The following is a 27,326-nucleotide window of genomic DNA, read 5'->3' on the forward strand; positions in this document are numbered from 1 at the left end:
TTCTTTGTTGTGGGTAATTGCATGTAATAAGTTGAGAAGGATAGAATAGTAACAATAAGACGTATAATTAAGTCAGAATTCGAATATTAGGTTACTGAATTAAGAAGAAACCAACATTAATGATTATTCAACTACGTATTTGGCCTTATATCATTGAAAAACTCTGAAATGTCTCACAAAAAAATATCCACCAGAAACATCAAAATCAAAAGATTTTTATTAGTGAGGAAGTAGCAACACATTTGAAATGTGCTCCGTATAAAAAGGAATAAAAAACAAGCCACTGTAGCTAATGCAAAAAGATAAAAAGAAATGATCGAGATATTCAATACTTTTTTTACATAATGAATAGACGAATCACAATTTTATAGAGTATAAGTTTTTTTAAGATAAACTTTGGATTGGGATAAAATTTGGTTAAGGTGTTACTACTAACTATGGTTGGCTGCATACATAAGTTGTGAATGATAGAAAAGTAATTAACCATACAAAGTCATTTAGAAAGATAAATAAAGTGGGAGGAGGTCATTTTTGGCCATTTCTCATGATTCTCCTTCAATTTAACACCTTCAAATGGAATAAAAAAACGTACTTGTGGAAATGAAATGGGGTAGATCTGTGAAGCAGAGCAGCAGAACTGAACAAAAACCGACCCAATTCTAACGGTGTTTTGAAGGTGACTAATCATGGCGGCGAATCCGAGAGAAGCTCGACGGCGGCGGATCCTGGAGCGAGGTTCCGACCGCTTAGCCCTAATCACCGGTCAGATCCAGTCCCTCCCTTCTTCCTCCGCATCTCCGCCATCATACGATGAACATATGGATTCATCATCCCAGCCGTTGATCTCGAATCTTCAGGATCTCCGGCCGTCTCGTATTTCCGCTCAACCAACTGGTAGTTTCTCGAATTTCCTTCTTGCTTTCTGGGCTTCTGTGAAAATGCTGTTGTGTTGCCTTTTTTTCTGCGTTTATTCGAGTGGAGTTGATGTGATGAGAAGCTAATTAAGAGCTTGGTTATTAGGAATTTCATTCAAACAATTCGTTCCTTCTCATCGTTTTCCTTTTCCTTTTCCTTTTCTTTTTCTTTTTTTCTTTTTCTTTGCGAGGCTAATGAGAAGAACAGATAATTGCTTCATTAGCGTAGATAATGATTTACATTTACTTGATAACTATGCTCTGTTTCTTATCATCCATGAAAAGGTACATCGTTTAATTCTTTTTTAAAAAAGAAAACTAATAATAACAGTGAATTGCAGAGAGTCTACTTGGATCTTCGAAGTTCTAGGTTCTTAAGTGTCGTTTTTTCTATTGCCACGATTCCAGCTAAACGTAGGAAGACAAATTTTGAGCTAATATTTGTTGAGGAATTGCTGCTTAATGGAGTATAATTGTAATTAAGCATGTTTATTGAATTCGAATGTCAATTGAACTTGTGCAGTTATATTGTGACATTAACAAAAGGTTGTAATGGCATAAATTATATTTGAACAATGTAGCCTTAGAATTGAAGTAAGCATAGATTGCTATTTGGCATCAGGTAGTTTTAGAAAGTTGCATTCAAGTTGCTGACAATTTAGAGTAATGAGAAAAACCCTAGAAGAAGGGAAATTAGGTAATCTTTCAGAGTATTTCAGTATTGATATTTTTCCATGAATACAAATGAGAGCACAATGGTGTATTATATACACTTACAGAAGGAATATTCTATGAAACAAATTATACACATGTAGCTATACTATTTGTACATCAATAATAGAATTGTAAGAGGATAATTTGCCAAGGGCTTCTTCTACATCACTGTACACGTTAAGTCAACTAAGTTGAGTCACTTGGTTGACTACCTCATCACTTATCGTAATATCCCCCCTCAAACTAGGTGTTATATTTGTTAACTCGAGTTTGGATCTTAGATAGAAGAATTGAGAACGAGACAGAGCTTTGGTGAAGCAATCAGCAACTTGTTTGTTAGAAGGAACATACCAAACATCAAGTTGTTTCTTTAGGACCTGATCACAGACATAATGCACATCAATCTCTATGTGTTTAGTTTGGGCATGAAAGACTGGATTCAATGCAAGAGCTCCAGCTCCGATGTTGTCACACCACAAACGGGTGTGCCTGAGAGACCCAATTCAATTTCCTCAAGAAATTGTCGTATCCATGTGATCTTAGCGGATGTGTGAGCAAGTGCACGGCATTTTGACTCAATGCTTAATGGGCAATGGCAACTTGTTTCTTGGAAGACCAAGATATCAATGAGGTACCATGGAAAACATAGTAAGCAGCAACTGATTTTCTGTCATCAATGCTAGACTAGAGGCCCAATCGGCATCAGAGAAAGCAGTGGTGGTTAAGGTATCACTTGGTTGAATGAGAATTCCAAGAGAAGACGTACCTTTTAAATAACGAAGGATCCTCTTGAAGCCTTCCAATGTACATCAGTGGGAACCTTCGAGAATTGGCTAAGTTTTTTGATGATGAATGTAATGTCCGACATGGTATTGACAAGGTACTGCAAAGCTCCGATGACACTACGACAGGGAAGGGGGTCAGCAAGAGGACTTCCATCATGAAGGGATAAAGCTTGGCCAGAGACAGTTGTTAGACATGGTTTAACAGTAGGCAGATTGAGTCGATCCAACAAATCGAAGATATATTTTGCTTGGTTCATATGGATGCCACTAGGTAGGTATGAAATCTAAATTCCAAGAAAATAGCTCAAACGACCAAGATCTTCCAAAGCAAATCTTGAGTCGAGTGTGAGAATAAGTTTAGAGATGAAACCTTGATCACTGCCAGTGATAATTACATCATCCACAACTCACGTGGATTAGAAGTAAGACGATTGAGGATGATCTTCGAAAATAATACAGAGAAGCATCAGATTTGCTTACCGAGAAGCCAATTTTGGTGAGAAAAACCTTCAATTCATCATTCCATGCTCGAGGTGCTTGTTTGAGGTCATAGATAGCTTTATGCAGCTTATAGACATAGGATGGATGAATAGGATCTTCAAACCTCGGTGGTTGAGTCATGTATACAGCTTTCTTTAGTGTGCCATTAAGGAAGGCATTGTTGAAATCGAGTTGACATAGAGCCTAGCCACAAGACACGGCTAGAGACAACACAATACGAATGGTGGAGAATTTTACTATCGGACTAAAAGTGTCAAAGAAATCAACCCCTGGAGTTTGTTGGAAGCCTTCCGCAACAAGGCAGGCTTTGTGCCTTTGGATAGATCCATCTGCATTCTTCTTCAATCGAAAAACCCACTTGCATCCCACAATGTTGTAATCCGAGGAAGGCGGAACAAGCATCCAAGTACTTAAGCGACAGAGAGCAAAGTATTCAAACTCCATGGCAGCTTTCTAAGCAGGGGATGAGAGAGCATCATTCGTGTTTGTGGGTTCAACGAGAGAGAGATCAAAAGGTAGTTGATCAGGAGACATGGAAGGCATCCAAACCTTGGGTCGTAAGATCCCAACTTTGCCTCTGGTTATCATGTATTTGTGATTGGAAGTGGAGCCGAGGTAGATGGTAAGGAAGAGCATGAACATTAGGGCTTGGAGATCGAGAGGTAGAGGATAAGGAGGCTGGACCGGTTTGAAAAGGGGATGAGACATGGACTGGAAAGGAGGAAGGGCTCGGTAAATTCTCAATGGTTAGGTGGGCCAGTGCGCTGTGGGAGGGTTCAATAGTGGAGGTTGACCAGGCCAAGGGATGAGCCCAAATGTCTAAGCTGGATGGGTTAGCGAGATTTGGGCTTAGGCTAATAGGACTGGAGTTTGAAATGGCAAAGTTTGGGCTTGGGTCGGTGAGACTTGGGCTTGGTGGTGGTGAATGAGTGTTCGTTGCTATCGTGATTCGAGCTAGGAGTGTATTGTATAAAATAAATTGGAAGAATAAGTTTTAAGTATGAATGATGCTTTGATGCGTTTATGTATTTGTAACGCGTTGGTGCGTTAGAAATGTGCAACAGAACGCACGACACTCCTCCTATTGAAGTTCAAGATTTCCTAAATCAGATCCAAGTATAAATCCAATTTAGGTTCCTGGTAAGTCCAAGGTCGAACTCAGGGATTCAGGTTAAGCTAACGCAGACCTTGCGTTGTAGCTGTTGTAGGGATTTCCTAAATGTATGAAAAAATGTGTTATTTACACTAGGTGTTGTGCTTGTGCAAGAAGATACAAAAGAGTTAAGTAGTGAGTGATGGATCATGTGAAAATGGATTTTAATGTACGTGGTATGCATCGATCTAAGATGAATGTACACGAGCCAGAATGTGATGTGGATGATTTGTTTATCTTTGTTTATGCGTTAGACTTTATTCAACACTTCTCAATGTGAATAACATACAAAACCTATCTCTAGGATGCATGCGTCAAACACATAATGCAATAAACACCAGTAAGTCTATCTCTAGATGTACTAGGCATTCTACTTGATGCTGGCTTATTTACTCTTTTGAATAGTCTAAGCTAAGGATGCTTTTACCAATTGATCAAGTTGGCTTAGGCGTTTGAAATGAAGTTTTGCATAAAGTATAGATGCATTCAACATAAACAAGAAATAAACTATGGCAAAGTGTGATGGATCAAATATATGAATTTATAAAGAAGCAGTTTGTCTTTACAAAAGCAATATTTAATAAGATGAAATGGAAGCGATAAATGAGATGAAAGGAACTGAGTCAAGCCGCAGAGTACAATCTCTTGTATCTCTTTGGCTCAATTCTAGTTATGTACAATCACTTGTATAAGAATTGGACGAAGTGTCTTTTTCAAGCTCGGCTTCCTCCGCTCCTTGATCGGCGGTGATGGTGGTTCTCTACCTTTCTGCTCTTCTTGGCATTACAGCACAGCTTCTAAAGATCTAACACTACGACTACGCTAATTATGAAAGTAAGAACTTGAAATTTCTGAACTTCGAACTCTGGAGGGATTTCATCTATTTATAGGCATTGATCACTCCAACTTGGTGATGGGCAGCATTAAAGTCCATGCCCTGGTCAGCCGCCTGACACTCAGAAGCTTTTCAGACGCCGCCTGCTACAGGTGCCCATGCTTGCAAGTGGTGATTTGACACAATCAGCCTGAATCAATGAATCTTCTTTGTGTTGAATCCCCCCGACGCATGGCCCATGCGTTAGAACTTTGCTTGCGACACTTCTTAATCATGCGTTAGCATTAGCCTCTTGTTGAAATCCTGCAATATAATGCGTTAGTGCCGCAGTATTTAGTAATAAACATTCTTTTGCATGAGTTTGCTAATGTTTGAGTAATTCCATGCGTTTCTTCTGAAAATGAGGAGAATTTATCATTAAAAACCTTAGTTGTTCCAACTTAAGAGCCAAAATAACTTGTATTTCTACAAGTTATCAATGAGATTGCGTTGCAGGGTAGTTCGGATCTGACTGGATTATAGGAGGGGAGAACCCAAACTATGTCAGAATGGAATTTTGGGTTGGTGGTCGGTGAATTTGTGGGCTTGGGCTTCCAAATCCGTTCTTAAACGGGAAATCATCCTCGTTGAACGTAACGTGTCTGGTAATGAAGATACGACCCTCAGTGTTTAAGCATTTGTGCCCTTTATACCGAACCGAGGGACCAAGACAAATGCACTTCTCCGTGTGAAATTCAAATTTATGCCATTGATATGGCCGTAGGCTTGGGTAGCAAGCACACCCAAACACCTGCACCTGGAGTGATGAAATATCTAAGGTCGCTTGGTGAGTAACTCAATGGGTGATTGATCCTGCAACAAAGGAAAAGGAAAACCATTGATTAGTAAGACCACAGTTTGGAAAGCAAACCACCAGAATCGGAGAGGCATTGAAGCCTGGGAAGCAACATTAAGCTAGTTTCTACAACAGCCAATGCTTTCATTGAGTCCGACTGTTCTTAGCTGAGGTATATGGGCAAGAGATTCGAACTTGAATGCTAAGTGCAGTACAGACATTAGTTATTGGTTTGAATTCACCTCCTCCATCCAATTGTATCATTTTGATTGTTGTATTAAATTGATTTTGGACCATTGATTTAAATTCCTTGAAAGCAAAAATGGTGTCACTCTTTTGTCGTGATGGATATAGCCATGTGAAACGACTGTGGTCATCAATAAACAAAACACAATACTGATAGCCATCTACTGACAAAACCGGGGTCAGTCCCCAAACATCCGTGTGAACAAGTTCAAAAAGACTAGAGGCATGAGATGGAGAGCGGGGAAAGGGAAGAGCATGAGTTTTCCCGAATTGGCAAGCTTCGCAAAAGGAAAAATTATCATTAGAGGAAGTATGCAGGTTACATCTCTTAATTACTTTGGCTAAAGTCTGTGGTGAAAGGTGACCAAGCCGTTTATGTAAAATAGCTTTGGTCAATACTATATTCACTTGACAATTAAAAGTACTTGATCTATCGACAGAAAAACATGAGGAAAATCCAGTGTCAGCAGCTCGAGAACCATCAGAGACACCATCTACTGTGCTCTGGAAATTGTTTTTGCATTGTTCCGGAGCGGCTAATTGATAAAGCTCATCTTTAAGACTGCCCTTCGCTAACTCCACCCTTGTAACCTTGTCCTTGATCACACAAAAATCAGAGTGAAACTCAATGACAACGTTGTTATTTTTGGTTAATTTAGATATGCTAACCAAATTCTTTGCAATTGATGGCACACACAACATTTTTGAGTTTTAAGGAACCTGATGGTGAATTTATGGCAGAATCTCCAATGTGAGAAATAGATAACGGCATTCCATTAGCAAAAAAAAAATCAATCGTTACCTGAATAATCAGTTTTTGGGTTCAAGAAACTTGGATTTGCAGCAATGTGGTTCGATGCTCCACTATCAGCGTACCAATTTGGATCAATTAGTGTCTCAGGGGAGACTATAACAAAGTTGGCAACAAACGTCCTGATTTGGAGTCGGACGAATTCCTTGGTTGTTATTGTTGAAACTAAATTGTGATCCAGATGCTTCACGAGAATTAGTCAGACTTGGATTGTTGAAATCTCTGATGTATCACATGTAGCAAACATTCACAATATGGCCCAATTTTCCACAGACTTGGCACATTGGCCTATTTGAAGAGCATCCACGCCCTCTTCCACGACCTCGTTGATTTGAGAATGAGGGTCGTCCTTGATTTCGATTTGTGTTTGAAGGGTAAGTCTGGCTACTCTTGTCTTTTCCTTGCCCCATATTCACATATGGAGGTGGATTAGTGTTATTAGACGAAATAGATAGGTTGCTTACTCCTGACTTGAGAGTTGTCTGATATTCAAGTCGTTTTTCATAAGAGAGGAGGTTAAATTGCAACTCTGTCCAACTTACTCCATATTTCCCTTGAATGACAACCACCACAGGGTTGTATTCTTCGTCAAGCCCCAAGAGGCCCTTTGATATTAGATCATCATTTTAGATTGGACTACTGGCAAGAGCAAGCCCATCTGAATATTGTTTCATTGTTGCCAGATAATCTTCCATTTGTCTATTGAAACATATGTTTCAGATAATCCATTTCAACTTTGGATTGAACACCAAACAGTGGTTGCTCAGCTTCCCAGAGGTCTTTGGAGACTTGATATCCCATTACTTGGGTTGCGATTTCAAGGCTTGTTGAATTGTAAAGCCATCCAAGTAGGAGTTGATCCACAGCTACCCATGCATCATATTTTGGGTTTGGTACCAATTTCTCAGTGACGGCAGTACCGGTGCCTTCTTCAACAGCCTCAGTTCTGTCACCAGCTTCAGAGGCTTTCTTGATAAATTTGCTGGGACAGGATTTCTCGCTGGTGAGGTATCCTTCTAAGCGATAGCCTCTAAGCATGGGCCACGCCAAATTTTGCCAGAGAAGGAAGTTGTTTTGATCCGTTTTTATGGATGTTACCTGATTGACCCGAAGGATTTCCATTGCATGAGTTTGAGAAGATTGATGACTGATTCGCCATGAACAGCTCTGATACTAGATGGCAATTTAGAGTAATGAGAAAAACCCTAGAAGGGAAATTAGATAATCTCTCAGAGTATTTCAATATTGATATTTTTCAATGAATACAAATTAGAGCACGATGGTGTATTATATACACTTACAGAAGGAATATTCTATGAAACAAATTATACGCGTGTAGCTATGCTATTTGTACATCAATAACAGAATTGCAAGAGGATAATTTACGAAGGGCTTCTTCCACATCACTGTACACATCAAGTCAACTGAGCTGAGTCACTGGTTGACTACCTCATCACTTATCGTAATAAGTTCTTTGATTCTTTCCCATAGGGCAATGTTCAGTACCAGACTAATCTTCACAATCATTATATAGTTTTACCCTGCCCTTGTTTACCTTCTCACAATGTTTTCTTGCAGTATTACCTGCTAAGCATGAGGATTTGCAGCTTTGAACACAGTTCACCTACACTTAACAACATTTTTTGGCAGTTGCTTTTGTTTTATGTTATTGAACTGCATATTAGAATTGTTGTTTTGCTCATATTTTGTGCTTCTCGTGCAGTTTCTCATGATAAGGACAAGCTGATTGGTTCTACATTGCAACATAATGATCCTCAGATAAGTGCTAGGTCTTCTGCATATAATGGAACCAGTACAGTGCCTCTCCCGAGAAAATCTAATGAAATCGAAACTGCAGTAGCTTCTACTCCTGAAGACGGTGGAAGTGCACCATCCCATTTCACCCCATCTGATGGTCGAGATGCATCTCTTTCTACATTTTCCAGAGATCAACAGTCCAAACCAAAATTGCCACTAGTCAGTTCTTTCTCTCTAAATGAACTAAGTTCGGCGATTTCTGAATCTGAAAAGACCCGTCTTTGTTTTTCAGCTATTATAGCCTTTCTAGTAGTTGCTTCATATGTAGGATTTCCTTTCTTAGGCCAGAGTGTTATGAGAACTGTTTTTGGATCTAAACCACTCTATCTAGTCTTGTTCACAAATGCAACAGTTGTACTTGGAAGGCTTCTTTTCACCAAACAAAAGGGTTTTAGAGTATCTGATAGAGGACAGGGTCAAGTAAATCCACCTGAGGGACAAAGCTCAGTTGAACAAATTGGTAAGGTTTTAGAGGCAGGTATAGTGGCTCAGAAGGCAATGGGTGCAATTTTCATGGACTGCAGTGTGTTTGCAGTTATCATCGTATTGGGACTTCCGTTTATGCAGCGGCTTTAGATTCAGGCTGTGTTGATGTCTTACTGCTTCGTTTAGTTTTGTTCTTTTTTTCTCTGTCTCGCACCTAGTCTAAAAATTTTGTACTGTAAATTTGTCTTGTGTCAATGATACTTATTCAAGGTTAGTTTGATAAAAGTTTTGCATTAAACCAAAAAGGCAATTTTAGAATCCAATGGTTCTGATTAACCTATAAGGGCCCTACTTGTGTCTACTGTTGAATGCAATGATGAGGATTATAGTAGTATTTTCTTTTCCCCTTTTGAAACATTCCATAAACATTTTATCTAATTAGATCAATAGAATTGATATAATATTAAATTCAACTTTCAAACCTCCTATAATGTGTTGTTAGTGTTTTGATATAACACATTGTCTTTCGACTTGATTTTGATGCAGTGTAAGGAGTCCAAGTAAACTTACATCTTTGATCTTTCGTATATAGCTTTGTACTACTATCACGAAATGATGCTTGGTTAGAAGACAAGGGTTTACCTCCATTCATTACTTGTCATAATAGTAATATTTAAAATGGTGTAATCCATAAAATAAATTGCTATATCATTTAGTGATATGTCAAAATATAAGTGGATTAAATACATAGTATGATATATATTACATACTACAACAGTATTATAAAGTTCTTACTTTTTTTTCTTTTTTTCACTCTAATTTTAACAGGTTAAGAAAAATCTTCTTTTGAGTATCATTTAACGCATGTCGTTACTTCAAGTTTTTCTAAAAACTTTTTAAGTCATTGAAAAAACTTGTATTAAATAAATTATATCCTTCGAGTGAGAGTTGATTACAAGACTCAAGCTCAAACCTAAAATTATTTTTGTCCTACTTTTTCAAATTTAAGAATTTCGCCATCTTGTTTACATTATCATCGATCAAAGTTATAAAACTATCTTTAATTTTCTCTCTCTTCCTCATCTTAATTTTTTTTCCTCCATTTGCATCGGTCTTCTTCATTTTCCTCCCTATTTTTCGTCGACCATCGAAACGTTGCAGATGTATCATCATTCAAAATGAGTGAGAAGAGACCAAGAAGAGAGAATGAGAGCGAGACAACAAGAGAGGGGGTGAGGAAATTGAGAAAAAGATGAGGGAGAGAGTAAGGAGAACGAGATAGTAAAGAGCGAGAGATAAAGGTCAAACCGTATATACAAGTTTTTATTTTGGTAATTTTACTTGAATATGGCGTCAATAAATGAACAAAAAACTTCAATTTCAAAAAAAGTAGGTCGAATTTCATTCTTTCTCCCAACTTTGGAACGTCTATCCACCGACCTAACTTGAGTTTGAGTAAATGAAATGGGATGCATTCAATGAGATCAGTCTAAGTTAGCATTCACTGAGGACTTCCCAAGTTTCATTTATGGAACTCCATTTCATTTAACGTGGATTAATTATTATTCGCTTCTATTTAATGTAGCTTGGATTTTTAAGCTTTGCCCTTGATTATCCTTTAATTTGAAAGCATCTGTTTTGAGAATCATGGGTGAATATGTATAACAATCATCTATTTTTGCAAGATCTTAGGAATGGCTCTTTAGCCACATTTCAAGTGTTGTATGGTACATTTGAGTTTTGAGAAATTATTGATTCAAGGGGGTCAAAGATTCTAGCGTTTTGGTAATCTTGACTTAGTTTGCTGAGAGGTCAAAAAATCTATAATTTTGTAATCTTGTCATAGTTTGCATGTTCAAGCTTTTCCAAGCAAGGAACTCATTTATGACCTTATTTATCTTTGTGCAACTACTAGATTAGTTTTACTTATTCATTTCAAGAGTTTGAATAAGAATTTAAAGTATGATGTAAGCTATAATCTCTGGCATATTTGATGTGTAGAATTGCTACACCTCCACCACCATTTTGTTACTAAGAAATCTATATACAAAAGGAACATATTTCATCTTCACACTTATCAAATGATCACTATACCAATTTGACAATATCCCTCATAAACCAAAGTGCGAATTGTATCCATGTCTATTCTAGTAACTGGAGAGAAGGGGGGGGGAGGGGGAAAACCCTTCATTTTTTGTTTCAAAAAGGTACTGAGATTGAGAATGAACTGTTCTCAACAGAAAGAAAAGACCCAACTGATTAGAACCTATACCATGACCAAAAGGACAGGTTCAAATTCTAATCCTCACATGTTGTATTCTTCGCAATATTCGTGTCTGAAGAGGGAAGAAAAATTAAAATGAATTCCCTACTAGCCTACTCTAGCGTAAAAGAGTTTTCACAATAAATTTGGAGACAATATTGACATGCTTTTCATTAATAATTATACTTCTACAAATACAAGTAAAACTCATTGTCTGCACTAGCAATCTTAATCTCAATCTATCTCTCTTTCCCTAAAATAAAATGGTCAGCATTCTGCAGACAAACTTGTATTGCAACTGTAACTTAGAAAGGATTTGTACCTTCTCAAGCTATACTCTTAAAGAAGGGATGGTTAAGGGCTTGTCGCGCTGTGGGACGTTCTGAAGGGTCATATTTCAATAAATCATACAATAGATCAGTCAATAGAGACCTGGAGAAGCCCACATATTGTGAAACCATATCCTGGAAACAAACAGATGGCAATTTTGCATAAGTTTACAATCATCTTCTCAATAAAACTATATAAGCATGCATATAAAATAAGCATACTAATAAACAGACCTTCAACCGATCAAGTTTCTTCACAGCTCTAATGCTTTCTCTTGAAACTGCTCCTTCAGGCCAGTTTAGACGCAACCCTCGTTTGAAATATTTTTCTGCATTTTGGCTATAGGAAGCAGATAGAAAATTAGTCTATTTGTATACTCTACAAAGGAAATAAATGAAGAGAAATCTGGATGGTTCAGTACTCGGCACTCTGAATCATGTGCCCTGGCAGAGGTCCCAACACCCTCTCCATCATTGCCAAATGCTCCAAGTTCTCATGAGTTTGGAACAATGCTTTGCCCTACAGGTTTCCAGAAATTATCAAGTTTCTGGTATTGACTTCCACCTAATCAAACCCAAGTTAGGTTCAATAAATACTAACCGAACAGAGTTCAACAAGAATGCAACCGATACTCCACAAATCGCATGGATAACTCCACCCGAGACCTGCAAAACATCCATCAATGCAGGTGAGACTACAGCAAGCATAATAATATAGGGAGGCATTTGTGAAGCGATATCTAATGTTGTAGACATTTCCTTGCAGAGATTCTAGGTGAAATAATCAGAGATCATACAGTAATAAAGTGGGATATGCAATAAAATTTTAGTGCTGTTGTGTCCCTGATGATAAATTTGCAGGCAGGGGCGATGGGTTGGAAATGTTTAACTCGGGGTCAAGCAGCAGGAAAAGATGCTGAAGAGATCAACATAAATGTCACTCTAATCTCAAAAGAATTTTGAATACCCAAATGTTAAAAGATTGGAGGTTCAACATAGGATAAACAATTTTCACTCACGCTCCAAAAGAGATTCACAAAAGAATGAAAAGCTTTAAAAAATTGCACTGCTGTATGCATAGGTATGAACAGTTGGACGACGAGAGCCATAAACTACCTTCAAGTACAAGAGTTATTGCCTTATGGGTAAATGACCGGACAGATATAACATACAATAGCAAGAACGAAGCAAAACAACTTAAATTTATTGAAACATATAAGCTTGCATATTAGAAGGATACTCCATACATCACGAAGTATCACAAGGTATTTCTTAAAAATAATGTTATAAAGATTCCGTCTTCTGCCCTATTTCTACAATTGGGGTTCATCATTCCCCTTCCTCCAGATACTATTTAATTCTTAGCAACAAGATAAATAAAATGTAAGTTTTTTGCTTCCTTCAACAGAGAAGGTTTCTCAATAAGGAATCAGAGAGGGAAGAGGGGAGAAACTATACACAAACACAATTTTCACTAGCCAACCACATAACTAGTTACCTAGAATAACCTCAGGGGCTCTGTAATGCCTTGTAGAAACAATGGAGCTATGATTCTCATTATCAAATGCAGTACTACCAAAATCAATCAGCTTAATTGCACTAGACTTGGGCAAGCATCTGAATTGCGTTTCATCTGACGAAACCCTCTGTATCATTTCAAGCATCGTTTTTAAGATATATTTGAGTTTTCACCCAAATTTTCAGATTTGAAGTATTTAAGTACCTTACAACCAGGAAGCTTTATATATTCAGAAGACACAAGAAGAATATTTTCTGGCTTCAGGTCTGTGTGGATTAAGTGTAAATCATGCATATCTGCCAGATATGATGAAGCAAAGTAAACAAGTTAAACAAAGAAGAATGGAATGATAAGACATTTTCCAACCCTCAACAGAGGAAAGAGCAATGAAAATGGCTTTGGAGTCCTTTAGGGGAAAAGAGATAAATGAAAATCAGAGAAATGATGCAGAGGTTGAAAATAAGTCCACACACATGCTACAGATTCCAAAAGCTGTCGTCCAAACTCCCGAACAAGGTCCACAGGGAATGGGCAGTATCTATTTCTCTTTAGAAAATCAAATAAGCTTGGTCCAAGCTTCTCAAATACCTGATCAAACCATTCAAATGCATTCAAAGGAAGGCTTCTGTTAATTTACCAATTCTATGAATAAGTCCACATACGTAAGAACTCGCTAATGTATATGCATTCGATGTCAAAAGAAAGACCGCCACTATTTTGACCAGAGACCACTGGAAGAGAATAACTTCAGTTACCAGAAAATATGACATCAAAAGATCACAATAGCAGCATATTAAATATCCAGAGAGGAAGAGAGAGGAGATAAATCCATGGACAAAAACTGAAATAACTTACTATGCATATGTGATTGCGGTAGTCAAACCAAGTTCTAATCTGTACACATCTGCAGAGGAACATTTTGCAAAGCAGAGTTAGATTGTGTAATATTATGAATTGAATACTATCAAACAAGGAAATAAAAATATACCGTAGGCTGCCTGTGTCATTCTGAGCAAGATGTTTAAGTATATCCACTTCGACCATGGCTGCATCACGGTATTTACGTATGCTCCGAACTACCTTAATGGCTACATATTCTCGAGTTTGACGGTCCCAGCATTCCAAAACTCGACCAAATGTGCCTACAGCACTAGCAATTTGCTAAGTGGACTCGAGCAGAATCACAAAAACATAAAATCTTGCAGACAGCAGGGAACTTGACAGCTAACCTTCACCCATCTTGCTGAGGATTTTATCTGCACGACGTTCATGTTATCGATTACCCCAGTAAGATCCAAGTATAACAAATCAAAAGACTGAAACAATACGCTAAAGGAATGGATAACTTGAGTAAATGACAAAAACGAATGAGGATATATATATGGTTCTGGGTCTTTAAAACAAATAAGGGATATTCCAAAATTTACATGCGATTTATTCCCTTATAAAAGGTATTTTCATTGATAATATAAAATTCACAGGTAGAGTCAGGCTCGACCTGTGCTGGAAATTGCAAAAAGATCTATGCTGCAAAAGAACTGATGATCTAGCCAAAGATGGCATTGCAGCTTACACCAGGTGGTAAGGTAACAACCAATGGACATATATATAACAGAAAGTTCTAAGAATTCTTCCTTTTCATATTGTTTTCTTTATTTCAAGCAAACAAGATCAAAGGAAGATTATCGTGGAATGTGCAACAAAATACTGGCTTAATTTTACTAAGACTTCACTGTAAATCCCTTGTCTGATAAGAAGGGAAAACCCACCAATGCAGACGCCATTTTACACACTCCATACCGAAGAATCATAGTATAAACAGAATCCAATTTTTTTTTTTTAAAAAAAAAAAAAAAAAAAAAACACTCACATCTCGGAGTGAGATTCTCGCCGAGGTTGAAGACATAGTGTCCTTCACGATCATCATCTCTTCTCGGGGGCGATGCATGCCTTTTGACATCATTTTTAACCACCACCAAAGCCTTATTAGCCTACACAGGAAAAAAAGATTGCACCCAACAACCTTCATGATTCGAAATAAAAGCCCTAATTGCCACGAGTTCCAGAATTCAACGTCCTCATCTCTGAAAATCCAATCCGAAAACATAAAGACCAAAAGCCAACCAACCAACCTCTTGTTCGGATGGCACCACGTCCCATGCTGAACGAGGCCTTTTCCTGGTAGTCCGCTGCTGTTCTTTCCCCATTCTCTCAGCTTCCATGGCTGCCGTTCATGAATCAGCGGATTCAGCGCTGTCTCTATATATATCTCTCGGTACTGTGTGTATGAATGTACAAACAAACAAACAATCAACAGAAAAATGTCTGAGAATCACAAGAAAATTAGGGTTTCGGCGACTTGGTTCTACAAAATACAGAGATTCAGCAGCTCGCCGACCACCACAGATAATAATCATAAGAGGCGAACGGATTTGAACAGGAAGGACGAGGCTGTTACTTCACGCGCGTGAATATCGTACATTAGACATATATGTATTTATATGGTAAAATACCAATTTTATCATTCTTTTAAAGAAAATAATACCAATTTTATCATTTTTTTTAAAGAAGATAATACCAATTTTATCTTTATACTTCATAGTTGTTTCAAATGACTAGCTTACATACATCTAATATCACTAAGGGATTGTTTGGGGACCCAACTTGAGATCTATATCCTCACATCTTTATCATTTCATTGTTTGGAGGTCTATCATCCTATCTTACCGATTTTAATTGTTTATAGGTCCATTTTCGGAACGTGTCTCATATCTCACCATCATTTTCCTTCCATGTATCGTATGTCGTCTCAGTGTTTGAATATACTCGATTGTTCGTACTTTATCAGAACTCCCCACATCCTATATCATTTCAGCACCCAAACAATCCCTAAATAATCTGCTTGACCTATGGATTGAATCCATGACCACTTAGTTAGGCCACTCTTGATCGAACTCATGATCTCTTAATTTTTTGTCTTTTTTTTCTTTTTATGTTCCCACTACCATTAGATCAACCATTATGACTTTAATATTTATAATTTTAATTATCTAATTTTAGTTCTTCTAATTTCAATAAATCTTAAATTTAATCTGGTTATTCCAAAAAAAAAGATCTCTCTCCTAGTTTATTATTAATCTTTTATAATTTTTGTTGTTATCTATTAAAAATTTTGCTATGTGTTTAGAAAATGTATATATCTTCTTTCCATATTATTATTATTATTATTATTATTATTGTTGTTGTTGTTGTTGTTGTTGTTGTTGTTGTTGTTGTTTAATCAATTTTGATAAAAATTAACTTTAAACAAATAAATTTAAGATTTTATTAAAAGAATGAAAAGAAAATTAGATAATAAAAAGAAAATTCTTATAAATAGAAAAATTCTAAAAGAAATGTAGACTTTATAGTAAAAGGTTAAAAAATGTTTATTTTTAAAATTTTTTGCTAAAATGTAAATATTTTTAAATATTGTTTTATATTGAAAAATGTCCTTAAAAAGTATGTGAACTAAAATTTAGCAAATTTGATGTAGAGAGACCATAATTATATTTTAACTATAAACCTTTTTTTTTACCTCCGAAAAATCCCTGGAAAGGTTAGAAGGAAAATGAAAAGTTTTGCTCAAAATTACGATTCTTTTCTTTAAATTGAATTTATTTTGTGATATATTACACCTTATAAGACATTTGATTTTCAACCTTTTCCAATACACGAGATCTATTAGAAATAAAAATAATATTTTAAGAATTTATTTAATAAACAAAATTGAGAATTTAGGGTCTATTGGACAATTTTTTAAGTCTATGAATTATTTATAATAGATACAAATCTAGAAGTTAATAGGCTAAAATTATAACATTATATAAATGGATAATTACATACTAAATCTTTTCAAAATTTATTTTCATAAATGTCTAAATTTGTTGTTATTTTCAAATATAAGATTTTATGGGATTTTCGGTCAAAAATACCCTTTTCGATGGTGTGATGATTGATATTTTCATATTTACGAGGTATTCTTAATGCGAGAGAGAGTACATATTTATGAGAGATAAGTAATTAGTTGAGATTTTAAAACCATTTGCTATTGGAGAGAGAAAGTCTACTTAATGAAAATTATCCATTTTCCTTGATATTGGAGAGAATTTTCATAGCATTAATTTGTTAAGATAACCCATTTGCAATTGGAGAGAGAAAATGTTATTAATGAAATTTTATATACGTTGGTTACACGTTTTTTGGTTTCGCATTTTATTCTTTTTTTTTCATTAAAGTGTTTGAAAATTTTGTTCAAAGTGTTTGAAATATACCACGGTATAAAAATAAAAAATTGACTCAATATTCAACATAGTAGTATATATTATAAGCTTCATTTATATCATTGTTTATATCATACATTTCATAATTTATTTTTCCATTTTCACGTATGAATTTGTTAAGATTCTAGAGCAATTTGCAACTGGAAATAGAAAATGTATTTAATGAAATTTTATTTTTATACGTTGGTTCCACATTTTTTTGTTCCACATTTTATTTTTTTCTATTAAATTGTTTGAAAATATTGTGTAAAGTATTTAAAATATACCATAGTATAGAAATAAAAAATTAATAATATTCAACATAAATCTTAATATATATATCATAAACTTCATTGATATATTAGTATATACCATACATTTCATATTTTATTTTTCCAATTTCACGTATGAAGCATTTTTCTATTCTTTCCATTGATTCGTGGTTATTTTTAAACATTGAGTTAGGTGTTTGAATATATTCTAACAATATATGAAGTATATTAAGATTTTTTAGTATGTTTGAAATGTACTATTCAAAAGTTCTTATATAGGTACGACAGTACAATATTTGCGGATTCATGTCGTTTTTAGATATGTCTTTTAATATTGTATTAATTTTTGCAAATGTTCTAATCAATATATGATATATATTGGTAAACATATTTGATATATACTCAAATACAACTATTTTATGATATTTAATGTTCGATATAAGTATATATCATACATAAATTCAAAATAGTCAGATACAAACAGAAATATCTACCATGCTATATAAATAACAGTTTGACTCGATTTTTAGAATAAATCATAGTATATAAAATGAAATTTTCAACATAAATCACAATATATCGTATTCATAATATATATCCTACTTGGGGATTTATATAGATTAAACAAAATAAAAGAGGTACCTTGGTTTGCTTGCCCAAGGATCTTTCCAAATCCATCTTTGTTGTCGTTCAATCGTCCGTTGTGCCCATTCGTCGTTGTTCGACTGTCCACCACATCTCCACCATCGTCTGTGTCGCGTTTGTTAGAAATTAATAAGCTAGATACATTATGGATAACACATTCCTAGATACATTTCTAATTTCAAGATACATGCATTTCTAGATACATGTAATTGTTCAAGTACATAAATGGTATGTATACATGTACTTCACTTATTTTGTGTCCTTTAGGAAGTATCTCTTGAGTACTATATAAAGAGTTCATTTTCCTCATTTGTATGCAAGAGAAAAGAATAAAAAATCAATAGAAGCAAATTGAAGTTTGAAAAGAAATTGAGTTTCAAGAGAGCAATATTCTTCTCTTGTGTGTTCTTGAGTTTTGTAAGATAACAAGTTTCTTCTCTTAAAAGTTTGTGAAATTTAGAGTGAATTTAGAGTGGGCTCGTCAACAATTCCAATAAAGTGGTATTAGAGCCAAAGGATTGAAAGATGTCATCTAACATGTTGCAACATCAACTTCCTCGCTTTGAGGGAAAAATTATAGACGGTGGAGCCAACGAATGAAGGTTCTTTATGGATCTCAAGATCTTTGGGATATTATTGACAGAGGATATTTGGAGCCAGAAATTGAGGATGGTCTTTCACCACAACTACTCAATGAGTTGAGAGTGTTGGATTTTATGTCCTAAAACTCATAGTTTGTAAATTAATAAACTTATTCTATTTTGTTTTTCGATAAAATTGTTATTGAAATTGTAATCTTGAATCCAATAAACTAAGGTTTTGATGCTATTTAATGTAGTTTGAACTTTATGAAGTGACATAAATGTGGATCAAGTTCAAATATATAGCCAAAATGGTCTATAGTATATGCATAAGGTTGGACGCCTTGTTCTGGGGACACTATGGATGCGGCTCACTTTGTAGTTAGTACAAACGATGTGATCCTAAATTGTTCATATAGATATGTGTGAGTGGGGACATCCTATGCAATGAGTTTGCATAAGACGGAACATGAAATAGTCACTTTTTACGTTATAAATGTCGTTTTATGTATAAAACTGACTATTTCGTTAATTGATGACTTGGGTAACTTAATCTTAATCCTGAGTTAACTATGAGCTTCTGTTCACTCAAAATTATCCTTAGATCTGCATAGGTGAGGGCAGCTCATTATCGCTGGCCCAATAAGCCTCTCATTTCAGGGGTAAGATCAAGTGGATAGCTGGGAACATGGGGTGCAAGACGGAATTCACTCCTACCCGTTATAGAGATAGTAGATAGGTTGTTCCTTTTAATACTGAATCCAGGTCTTGAACAAGGGACTCCATCCTCTCCTTGGCCCGAGAGGGGTTCGGTTTATAGGTTGGACCTTAAACCAATTGTTCATTAGAGGATCAGTGGCACTTAAGAAACAAGATGTAGTCTTGGGGGTAAAACAATTTTTATGACCCAACCGAGATTACGAACAACCTGTGAAGGATTAGTTTACTAATCATTGTTATATCAAATGGACACAAATATATCTATAGTGAGGGGAGTGCAACTACGGGACTATAGTGGAATGACCCGTTAGTTAACAAATGTTGATTAGCTCCGTCTAAAAGAGTTTTAGTCAGCTAATCTCAGATCATTGGAGCCCATGATCTATAGGTTCATTAGGTTCCCCTACTAGCTCATATGGAATAAACTTAAAACAGTATGATAGAATAATTCGAATTGTCCGAATTAGGTGAAGAGAGAGAAACTGACAAATATATGCAATATAGTGGTCGATTTTTCAGTTTAGAAATACAGCTTTAATATTTAAATGTGATTTAAATATCAAGAATATGAATACGTTCATATTCGGAAGCTCGAAAATAATAGAAATGGTCAAAGATGTAAAAAGTCAAAGAGTTGAGTTTTGACTTTGAAAAGTCAAACTTTGTCCGACCTTATATTCAAATGTGATTTGAATTTCGAGAAAATGAATGTGAATTCATGCTCAGGAGGTCAAAATTAATCAACATGGAAAAAATCATAAAAAGTCAAAATGTTGACTTTTAGGTCAAAGTTTGACTTTGACAAAATGACTATTTTGCCCTTTGACTAAAGTTAGTGGGAAAATCCAAACTTTTGTTGGATAATTTCATTAACAAAATAGTGGGCTAGGTGTTGGCTTATAGTGGAGACATTAAGCCCACTTCGATAGTGGATTCTAGGTGTTGGGTTTTTATGAATTTGTTACATGCAATTTTGCATAGCCATTTTCTATAAATATGGGCTTTTCAATTTGGATTAAAAACTTTTGCCACTTTCGCCAAAATAGTTTTCAAAATTGAGCTGAAAAATAAAAACCCAAACCCAACCCAAAATCTATCTTCTAATTCTATCTCTTTCTCTCTCTCAGATTCTTCATCCATCGGGTCCCACAACCCGGTTCTGAGTCCAGAGGATAGTAGTTTAGCTCTAGTGGTGGTCCGTTCGTGTTCGGGTGGAGATGAAAACGTTTCGGAAGCTTCAAAGGTAATTTCTTCAAAAAAAAACCTAATTAATTAAGTAGGGTTGCATGCTATTTTCATTTTAATTGAAAGCAATTATAGTGTAATTAGATCATTATTCCGATGCGTATGTCTCGTGTTCCATCAGAGAGAAAAAAAGATGAGAATGCATTATTTTTCATCTACCAAGTTGTGGATGAAAATATTTTTGAAAGAATATCAGAAGTCTCTACTGCTAAAGCAGCATGGGATGCATTGCAGAATTTGTACGAAAGAGAAGAAAAGGTAAAATTGGTCCGATTGCAAACACTTCGAGCTGAATTTGATACCATTCGAATGAAAGATGTTGAAACTATTGAAGATTTTTTCAACCATGTTCTCTTAATTGTTAATCAATTGAGATCAAATGGAGAAGCAATCAAAGATAAAAGGGTGGTTGAAAAGATCCTTAGAAGCATGACTAGAAGATATGAGCATATTGTTGTAGCAATTGAAGAATCCAAAGATTTGTCAACTCTCTCCATCAATAGCTTAATGGGATCTCTTCACTCTCATGAACTCATTTGAAATTTTGATTATACTCCTTCAAAAGAATCTTTTCACATGCAATCTTTCTATAAAGGGCAATCTGTGGAAGAAGAGGTGGACGTGGCGGTAGAGGCAATAGACGATCCAATGTTGTAACAAATTCTGAGTCAGAGAGCAGAGATAATCAATCTTTTTCTAATAAAGGAAGGGGAAGAAATTCAAATAGAGGAAGAGGCAGAAGTGGTGGCCATGGAGATTTTTCTCACGTACAATGTTTCAATTGTAGACGTTATGGATATTTTCAAGCAGATTGATGGTCTAAGAAGGATAATTCTAATGAAGCAGAAACCACTCCAATGCATGAGCAACAGGATAATGATTAAGGTCTTCTCTTCCTCACATTCAACGTCCAAGAAACAAGCAATGAGGAAATATGGTATCTTGATAGTGGTTGCAGTAACCACATGACAGGAAGAAAGGATATTTTTATATCTTTAGATGAATCTCATCAAAATGTAGTGAAGACTGGTGACAACAAGAAGCTTGAGGTCAAAGGAAAAGAAGATATTCTTGTCAAGACAAAAAAGGGAGCAAAAAGAATTACTGATGTGTATTATGTTTCGAGTCTCAAACACAATCTTTTAAGTGTTGGGAAACTTCTCCTAAGAGGACATGATGTTATCTTTAAAGATAGCATATGTGAGATTAGAACCAATAATGGAGATCTCATAACGAAGGTACGCATAACTCACAACGAAATGTTTCCAATTAAAATATGCTATGAGAAGCTTGTTTGTTTTGAGACTTTAGTAAATGACTCTTCATGGTTGTGGCATTGTCAATTCGAGCACCTGAGTTTTGACACTTTGTCTCACATGTGTCAACAACATATGGTGAGAGGAATGCCAAATATTAAAAAGGAAGATTAATTTTGTGAAGCATGTGTTTTCGGAAAGCATCATTGAAATTCATTTCTGATTGAAGGTTCTTGGAGAGCATCAAAACCTCTCGAGCTTGTCCATACAGACTTATGTGGACCCATGAGAACTACTACACATAGAGGTAACCGTTATTTTCTCACATTTATTGATGATTACAGTCGAAAAACTTGGATTTATCTGCTAAAAGAAAAGAGCTCTACTTTCGAATGTACATTCAAAGCAATGGTGGAAAATGAAAGTAACTTGAAATTGAAAGCATTGAATTTGGATCGTGGAGGAGAATATATAATCTTTGCAGAATTCTTGAAAGAAAATGGAATCAAGCATCAAAAGATTGTTCGAAGAACTCTTTAACAAAATGGAGTTGCAGAGAGGAAAAACAGAATAATGATGGAACTTGCAAGAAGCATGTTAAAGGCCAAGAAGCTTCTAGATCAATTTTGGGAAGATATAGTAACTTGTGCTGTCTATCTCCTAAATCGAGCTTCAACTAAAAGTGTGCAAGGTATTACTCCTCAAGAAGCATGGAACGGATTGAAACCAACTATTAGTCACCTAAGAGTGTTTGGGTATATTTCTTACTCTCATGTTTCATATGAGAAAAGAGGTAAACTAGATGATAAATCAGAAAAATGCATTTTTGTTGGGTACAGTGAGAACTTCGAGGCTTACAGATTATACAACTCTGTAAGTAAGAAAGGTATTATTAGTCAAGATGTCAAGTTCGATGAAGCAAAATTCTGGCAATGGGATGCATCAAATAAAGACCAGAATCCATTACTTGTTGACATGAATGGCAAAGAAGATACTCGAGACTTGGAGCTTGAAGAGACTCAACCACTGACTTCACCTTCTTCATCACACTCCACAAGTGATGAAGAAACTACTCCAAGGAAGACAATAAATATTCGAGAGATCTATAATACTTCAAGAAGAATACAAGATGATGAACATGTTGGTTTTGCTTTATTTGCATATGTTGATCCTATATACTTTGAAGAAGCAATTCAAGATGAGAAATGGAAAGATGCAATGGATCAAAAGATTGATGTAATCAGAAGAAACGAGATTTGGGAGTTAGTCAAATTACCAAAGAATAGGAAAGCTCTTGGATTCAAATGGATCTATAGAACAAAACTGAAGCAAAATGGAGAAGTGCAGAAATACAAGACTAGACTCGTAGTAAAAGGTTACAAACAAAAGTTTGGTGTGGATTATGAAGAAGTTTTTGCACCAGTAACTCGCTTGGAAACTGTTCATTTGATGTTAGCCCTTGCAGCACAAGATAATTGGAAAGTTCATCAAATGGATGTCAAGTCAGCATTTCTAAATGGGTATTTAGATGACGAAATTTATGTTGAGCAGCCCTCTGGTTATGCCAAAATTGGAGAAGAAAATAAGGTGTGTCGATTGAAGAAAGCATCGTATGGGCTAAAGCAAGCACCAAGAGCCTGGTACAAACGTATCGATGATTTTTTCTTGAAGGATGGTTTCAGAAGATGTCCATATGAACATGCTCTCTACACTAAAGAAGACGAAAATGGTAATTTCTTGATGATTTGTCTATATGTTGATGATTTAATCTTTATGGGAAATTCAAACATGATGATTGATGAGTTCAAAGAGAGCCTGAAGAAATAATTTGAGATGACTGATATGGGTCTACTTCATTACTTTCTTGGTATTGAAGTTAAACAAGGTGATAATGAGATTACAATTTCCCAAAAGAAGTATGCAAAAGATTTGTTGATAAAGTTCAAAATGGAGAATGCTTATCCTGTTAGTACTCCTATGGAACTGGGTTTAAGGTTAAGCAAGCATAATGATAGTGAAGCTTTTGATGCCACCATCTATAGAAGTCTTGTTAGAAGTTTAATATATTTAACTACAACTAGACCTGATCTTATGTTCTCGTAAGTTTATTGAGTAGATTTATGACATCACCAAAAAGAAGTCATTGGGAAATTGGAAAGAGAGTTCTTAGATATATTTTTGGAACTATTGATCATGGAATCCATTATAAAAGGAATGTGGATAATGTTCTTGTTGGCTACAGTGATAGTGATTGGGGAGGAAATATTGATGATTTCAAAAGTACTTCTAGGTATGTATTTAATATTGGCTCTGGAGCAGTTTCGTGGGCATCAAAGAAGCATGATGCTGTAGTATTGTCAACAACGAAAGCTAAATACATTTCTTTGTCTGCAGCTAGTTGTCAAGCACTTTGGCTTAGAAAGGTACTACATGAATTGAAGTGTTCTCAAGAGAAAGGGACCGTCATGTTCTGTGACAATAAATCATCTATTTCACTTTTGAAAAATCTAGTTTTTCATGGAAAAAGCAAACACATGCACACCAAGTATCATTTAATCAGAGAATTGATCAAAGATGGAGAAGTATATATCAAGTATTTCAAGACACAAGATCAAGTTGCAGACATATTCACAAAAGCATTAAAGACAAACTTATTCTTGAAAATGAAAGAGAACCTCGGAGTCGGGGAAGTCTAGCTTAAGAGGGCATGTTAGAAATTAATAAGCTAGATACATTATGGATAACACATTCCTAGATACATTTCTAATTTCAAGATACATGTAATTGTTCAAGTACATTAATGGTATGTATACATGTACTTCATTTATTTTGTGTCTTTTAGGGAGTGTCTCTTGAGTACTATATAAAGAGTTTGATTCCCTCATTTGTATGCAAGAGAAAAGAATAAAAAATCAATAGAAGCAAATTGAAGTTTGAAAAGAAACTGAGTTTCAAGAGAATAATATTCTTCTCTTGTGCGTTTTTGAGTTTTGTAAGAGAACAAGTTTCTTTTCTTAAAAGTTTATGAAATTTTTAAAGTGAATTTAAAGTGGGCTCGTCAACGCTTCCAACAACATCATTGTCTGCCATCAAGCCCAATCGGTCAACATCCGTCTTCCAGCTAAGTTTGCCATTCATCATCTGCCATTCATCAGTTGTCTGCATTGCCCTGTCGTCTATCGACCAGTTGAATCCTTCGTTCATCGTCCACCTTTTCGCTCCAAGTTCATTGTTCATAGTTCGCCATTTTGTTCGTCTTCCAGTGTGGTCGCTAGCATTGAAGGTGGAGAGAGAGAGGAATAGAGAGAATGTGGGATAGAGAGAGAAAGAGAGTTGGAGAAAAAGAGGGTCCGAGAGAAGTGAGATAGAGTGAGAATGATTGGGGTTTTGAAAAATAATTTTGGGTAAAATAAAAATTACACCTGAATCCAGAAAACTTTTGAGTTTCCTTTCTTGAAATGTATAATTGATTATAGGTGGGGACAAAAAGGTAATTGAGCCCTAATGTTTATGTAATTAAGAAGTTAACTTAGACATTCTTGTAAATAATAGAAAAATTGGACATATGTATAACATAGGGTCTTTATTAAGGTTTTACGTGTTACTATCCTTTATATAAATTTGTGCCCATAACATGAAATTATGTATCCATCCACTACACACAAAAAAACAAACCAATCAACCGTGAACCATCTAATGAGGTGTACGACATAAAATGACGTGAGATTCAGAAGAAGAAGAAAAAAAAAAAACTAAGAGGTTGTCACAATGTGACTAGTAATTTTGCACCATTGTATGTGTGTGAGATAAATTGTAAAAGTTATATGACATGTGTGGATTGATAGAGAAAAAAATGTTTTTCAAATAAATCATTTTTATTTAAACTCTTTTGATAAAACGGTCTAAATACGCTTTAAAAGTGTTTTAAAACCTATTTTGAGTTGTTGCCAAATATTTTGATTTTTTCCTAAATGACTTGTTTTCAGAATTAAGCACTTGAAAATTTGAACCAAACACACTCTTACTTTTGTATCCAATTATTATTTGGGGTGGACATTTTTTGTTTTTTAATCTACATACAACAATTATTGGGAAGCATCCACATTGTGGTGACCTTGTTGAATACTTTGTCGCATCTTTAATTGTTAAACATTCAACAATGCATATTGGAAGGATGACGTAAAGTTAGTTACATGCTAACTATCCCGTGAGCAAAATACCTAACAATCTATGGAGAGATAGTGTGACTCTAATTACAATTTGAACCCCAACAAGTTTGCATAAGTCATTGTCGTGTTATTTGTACTTTTACTTAAAAGGTTTCATATTAATGAAAAATGTTGTCTATACTTATATATTATGAATTCTCGTCTTTTCTAACCAACACGCGACTTTGATTGCATTCATAATAATCATTTTCTCAAAGAATAACCATCAAATTTTCTTTCAAATAGTCATAATTCGTCAAACTATTTGCTAATAAACAAGACTTTTTTCTCATCCAAGTCACTAAGTACATAGCCTATTTGGTATACATCAGACATATATGTCACCATGACTATGTCCTACGAGTTTGCGACTTTTTTATTTGTCACTCAATCATCGAAATTCTGATGATGTGGTTATATATATTGGGTGCATGATTTTTTTACCAGTGATTGGAGACAAGACGAACTTATTCATATTTCTATTGTGATAACTTGTTCATATATATTGGACGTAAGCTCTCATAACTTGGTTTTGGTTTTCACCCAAAATGTTTGATATCAGTAGAGACACTATTACTATTTACATTCGTGGATTCCTTTATTTTGTAATGATTGTACGATTTTGATTACGTTTTCAATAATGCGAAAACTCAACCAATCATCATTCACTTTGATGTACGACATAAATCATTTGTGATATTTGACCATACCAGAAGAAGTAAACTCAAAATTGAACAACATAGACATAACTTTCCACAATCTCTATGGAAGATATTGTCCATATTGGACACAAAAGCCTTGTGACGTTGCTTTTAGCTTCACAAAAATGCATGGTTGTATTTTTCAACAATGCAAAAAATCCACCATCATTTATCTTAATAAGGTAGATAAAGTTTGTGAGACATGACGACCACACTAACTAAAATGGAAAACATGACAATATGCCCTC

General features: G+C 35.3%; 2 protein-coding genes across 3 annotated transcripts; one reads left to right on the plus strand and one right to left on the minus strand.

Moving 5' to 3' along the window:
• Positions 1-467: 467 nt before the first annotated feature.
• LOC120075907 (uncharacterized) lies at positions 468-9,381 on the plus strand. The gene is made up of 2 exons (XM_039029650.2): positions 468-894; positions 8,518-9,381. Exons 1-2 carry the CDS (start codon positions 687-689, stop codon positions 9,186-9,188), a joined length of 879 nt encoding a protein of 292 aa, XP_038885578.1. The 5' UTR covers positions 468-686; the 3' UTR covers positions 9,189-9,381.
• A 2,065-nt stretch (positions 9,382-11,446) lies between these two features.
• On the minus strand, positions 11,447-15,622 carry AME3 (Protein kinase superfamily protein). 2 transcript variants are annotated; one of them, XM_039030186.2, is made up of 12 exons: positions 15,282-15,622; positions 15,020-15,140; positions 14,379-14,405; positions 14,138-14,291; positions 14,005-14,053; positions 13,623-13,737; positions 13,354-13,445; positions 13,129-13,276; positions 12,232-12,296; positions 12,053-12,150; positions 11,865-11,970; positions 11,447-11,765 (listed from the first exon to the last, which is right to left on the minus strand). In XM_039030186.2, exons 1-12 carry the CDS (start codon positions 15,369-15,371, stop codon positions 11,628-11,630), a joined length of 1,203 nt encoding a protein of 400 aa, XP_038886114.1. In that variant the 5' UTR covers positions 15,372-15,622; the 3' UTR covers positions 11,447-11,627. The 2 variants fall into 2 exon arrangements, with proteins under 2 accessions (XP_038886114.1, XP_090168995.1); XM_090312869.1 differs by lacking the exons at positions 13,129-13,276; positions 13,354-13,445.
• Positions 15,623-27,326: the final 11,704 nt, after the last annotated feature.

This window comes from Benincasa hispida, chromosome 4, assembly GCF_027475165.1.
Source record: "Benincasa hispida cultivar pf3 chromosome 4, pf3_genome.v1.1, whole genome shotgun sequence".
Taxonomy (NCBI): domain Eukaryota; kingdom Viridiplantae; phylum Streptophyta; class Magnoliopsida; order Cucurbitales; family Cucurbitaceae; genus Benincasa; species Benincasa hispida.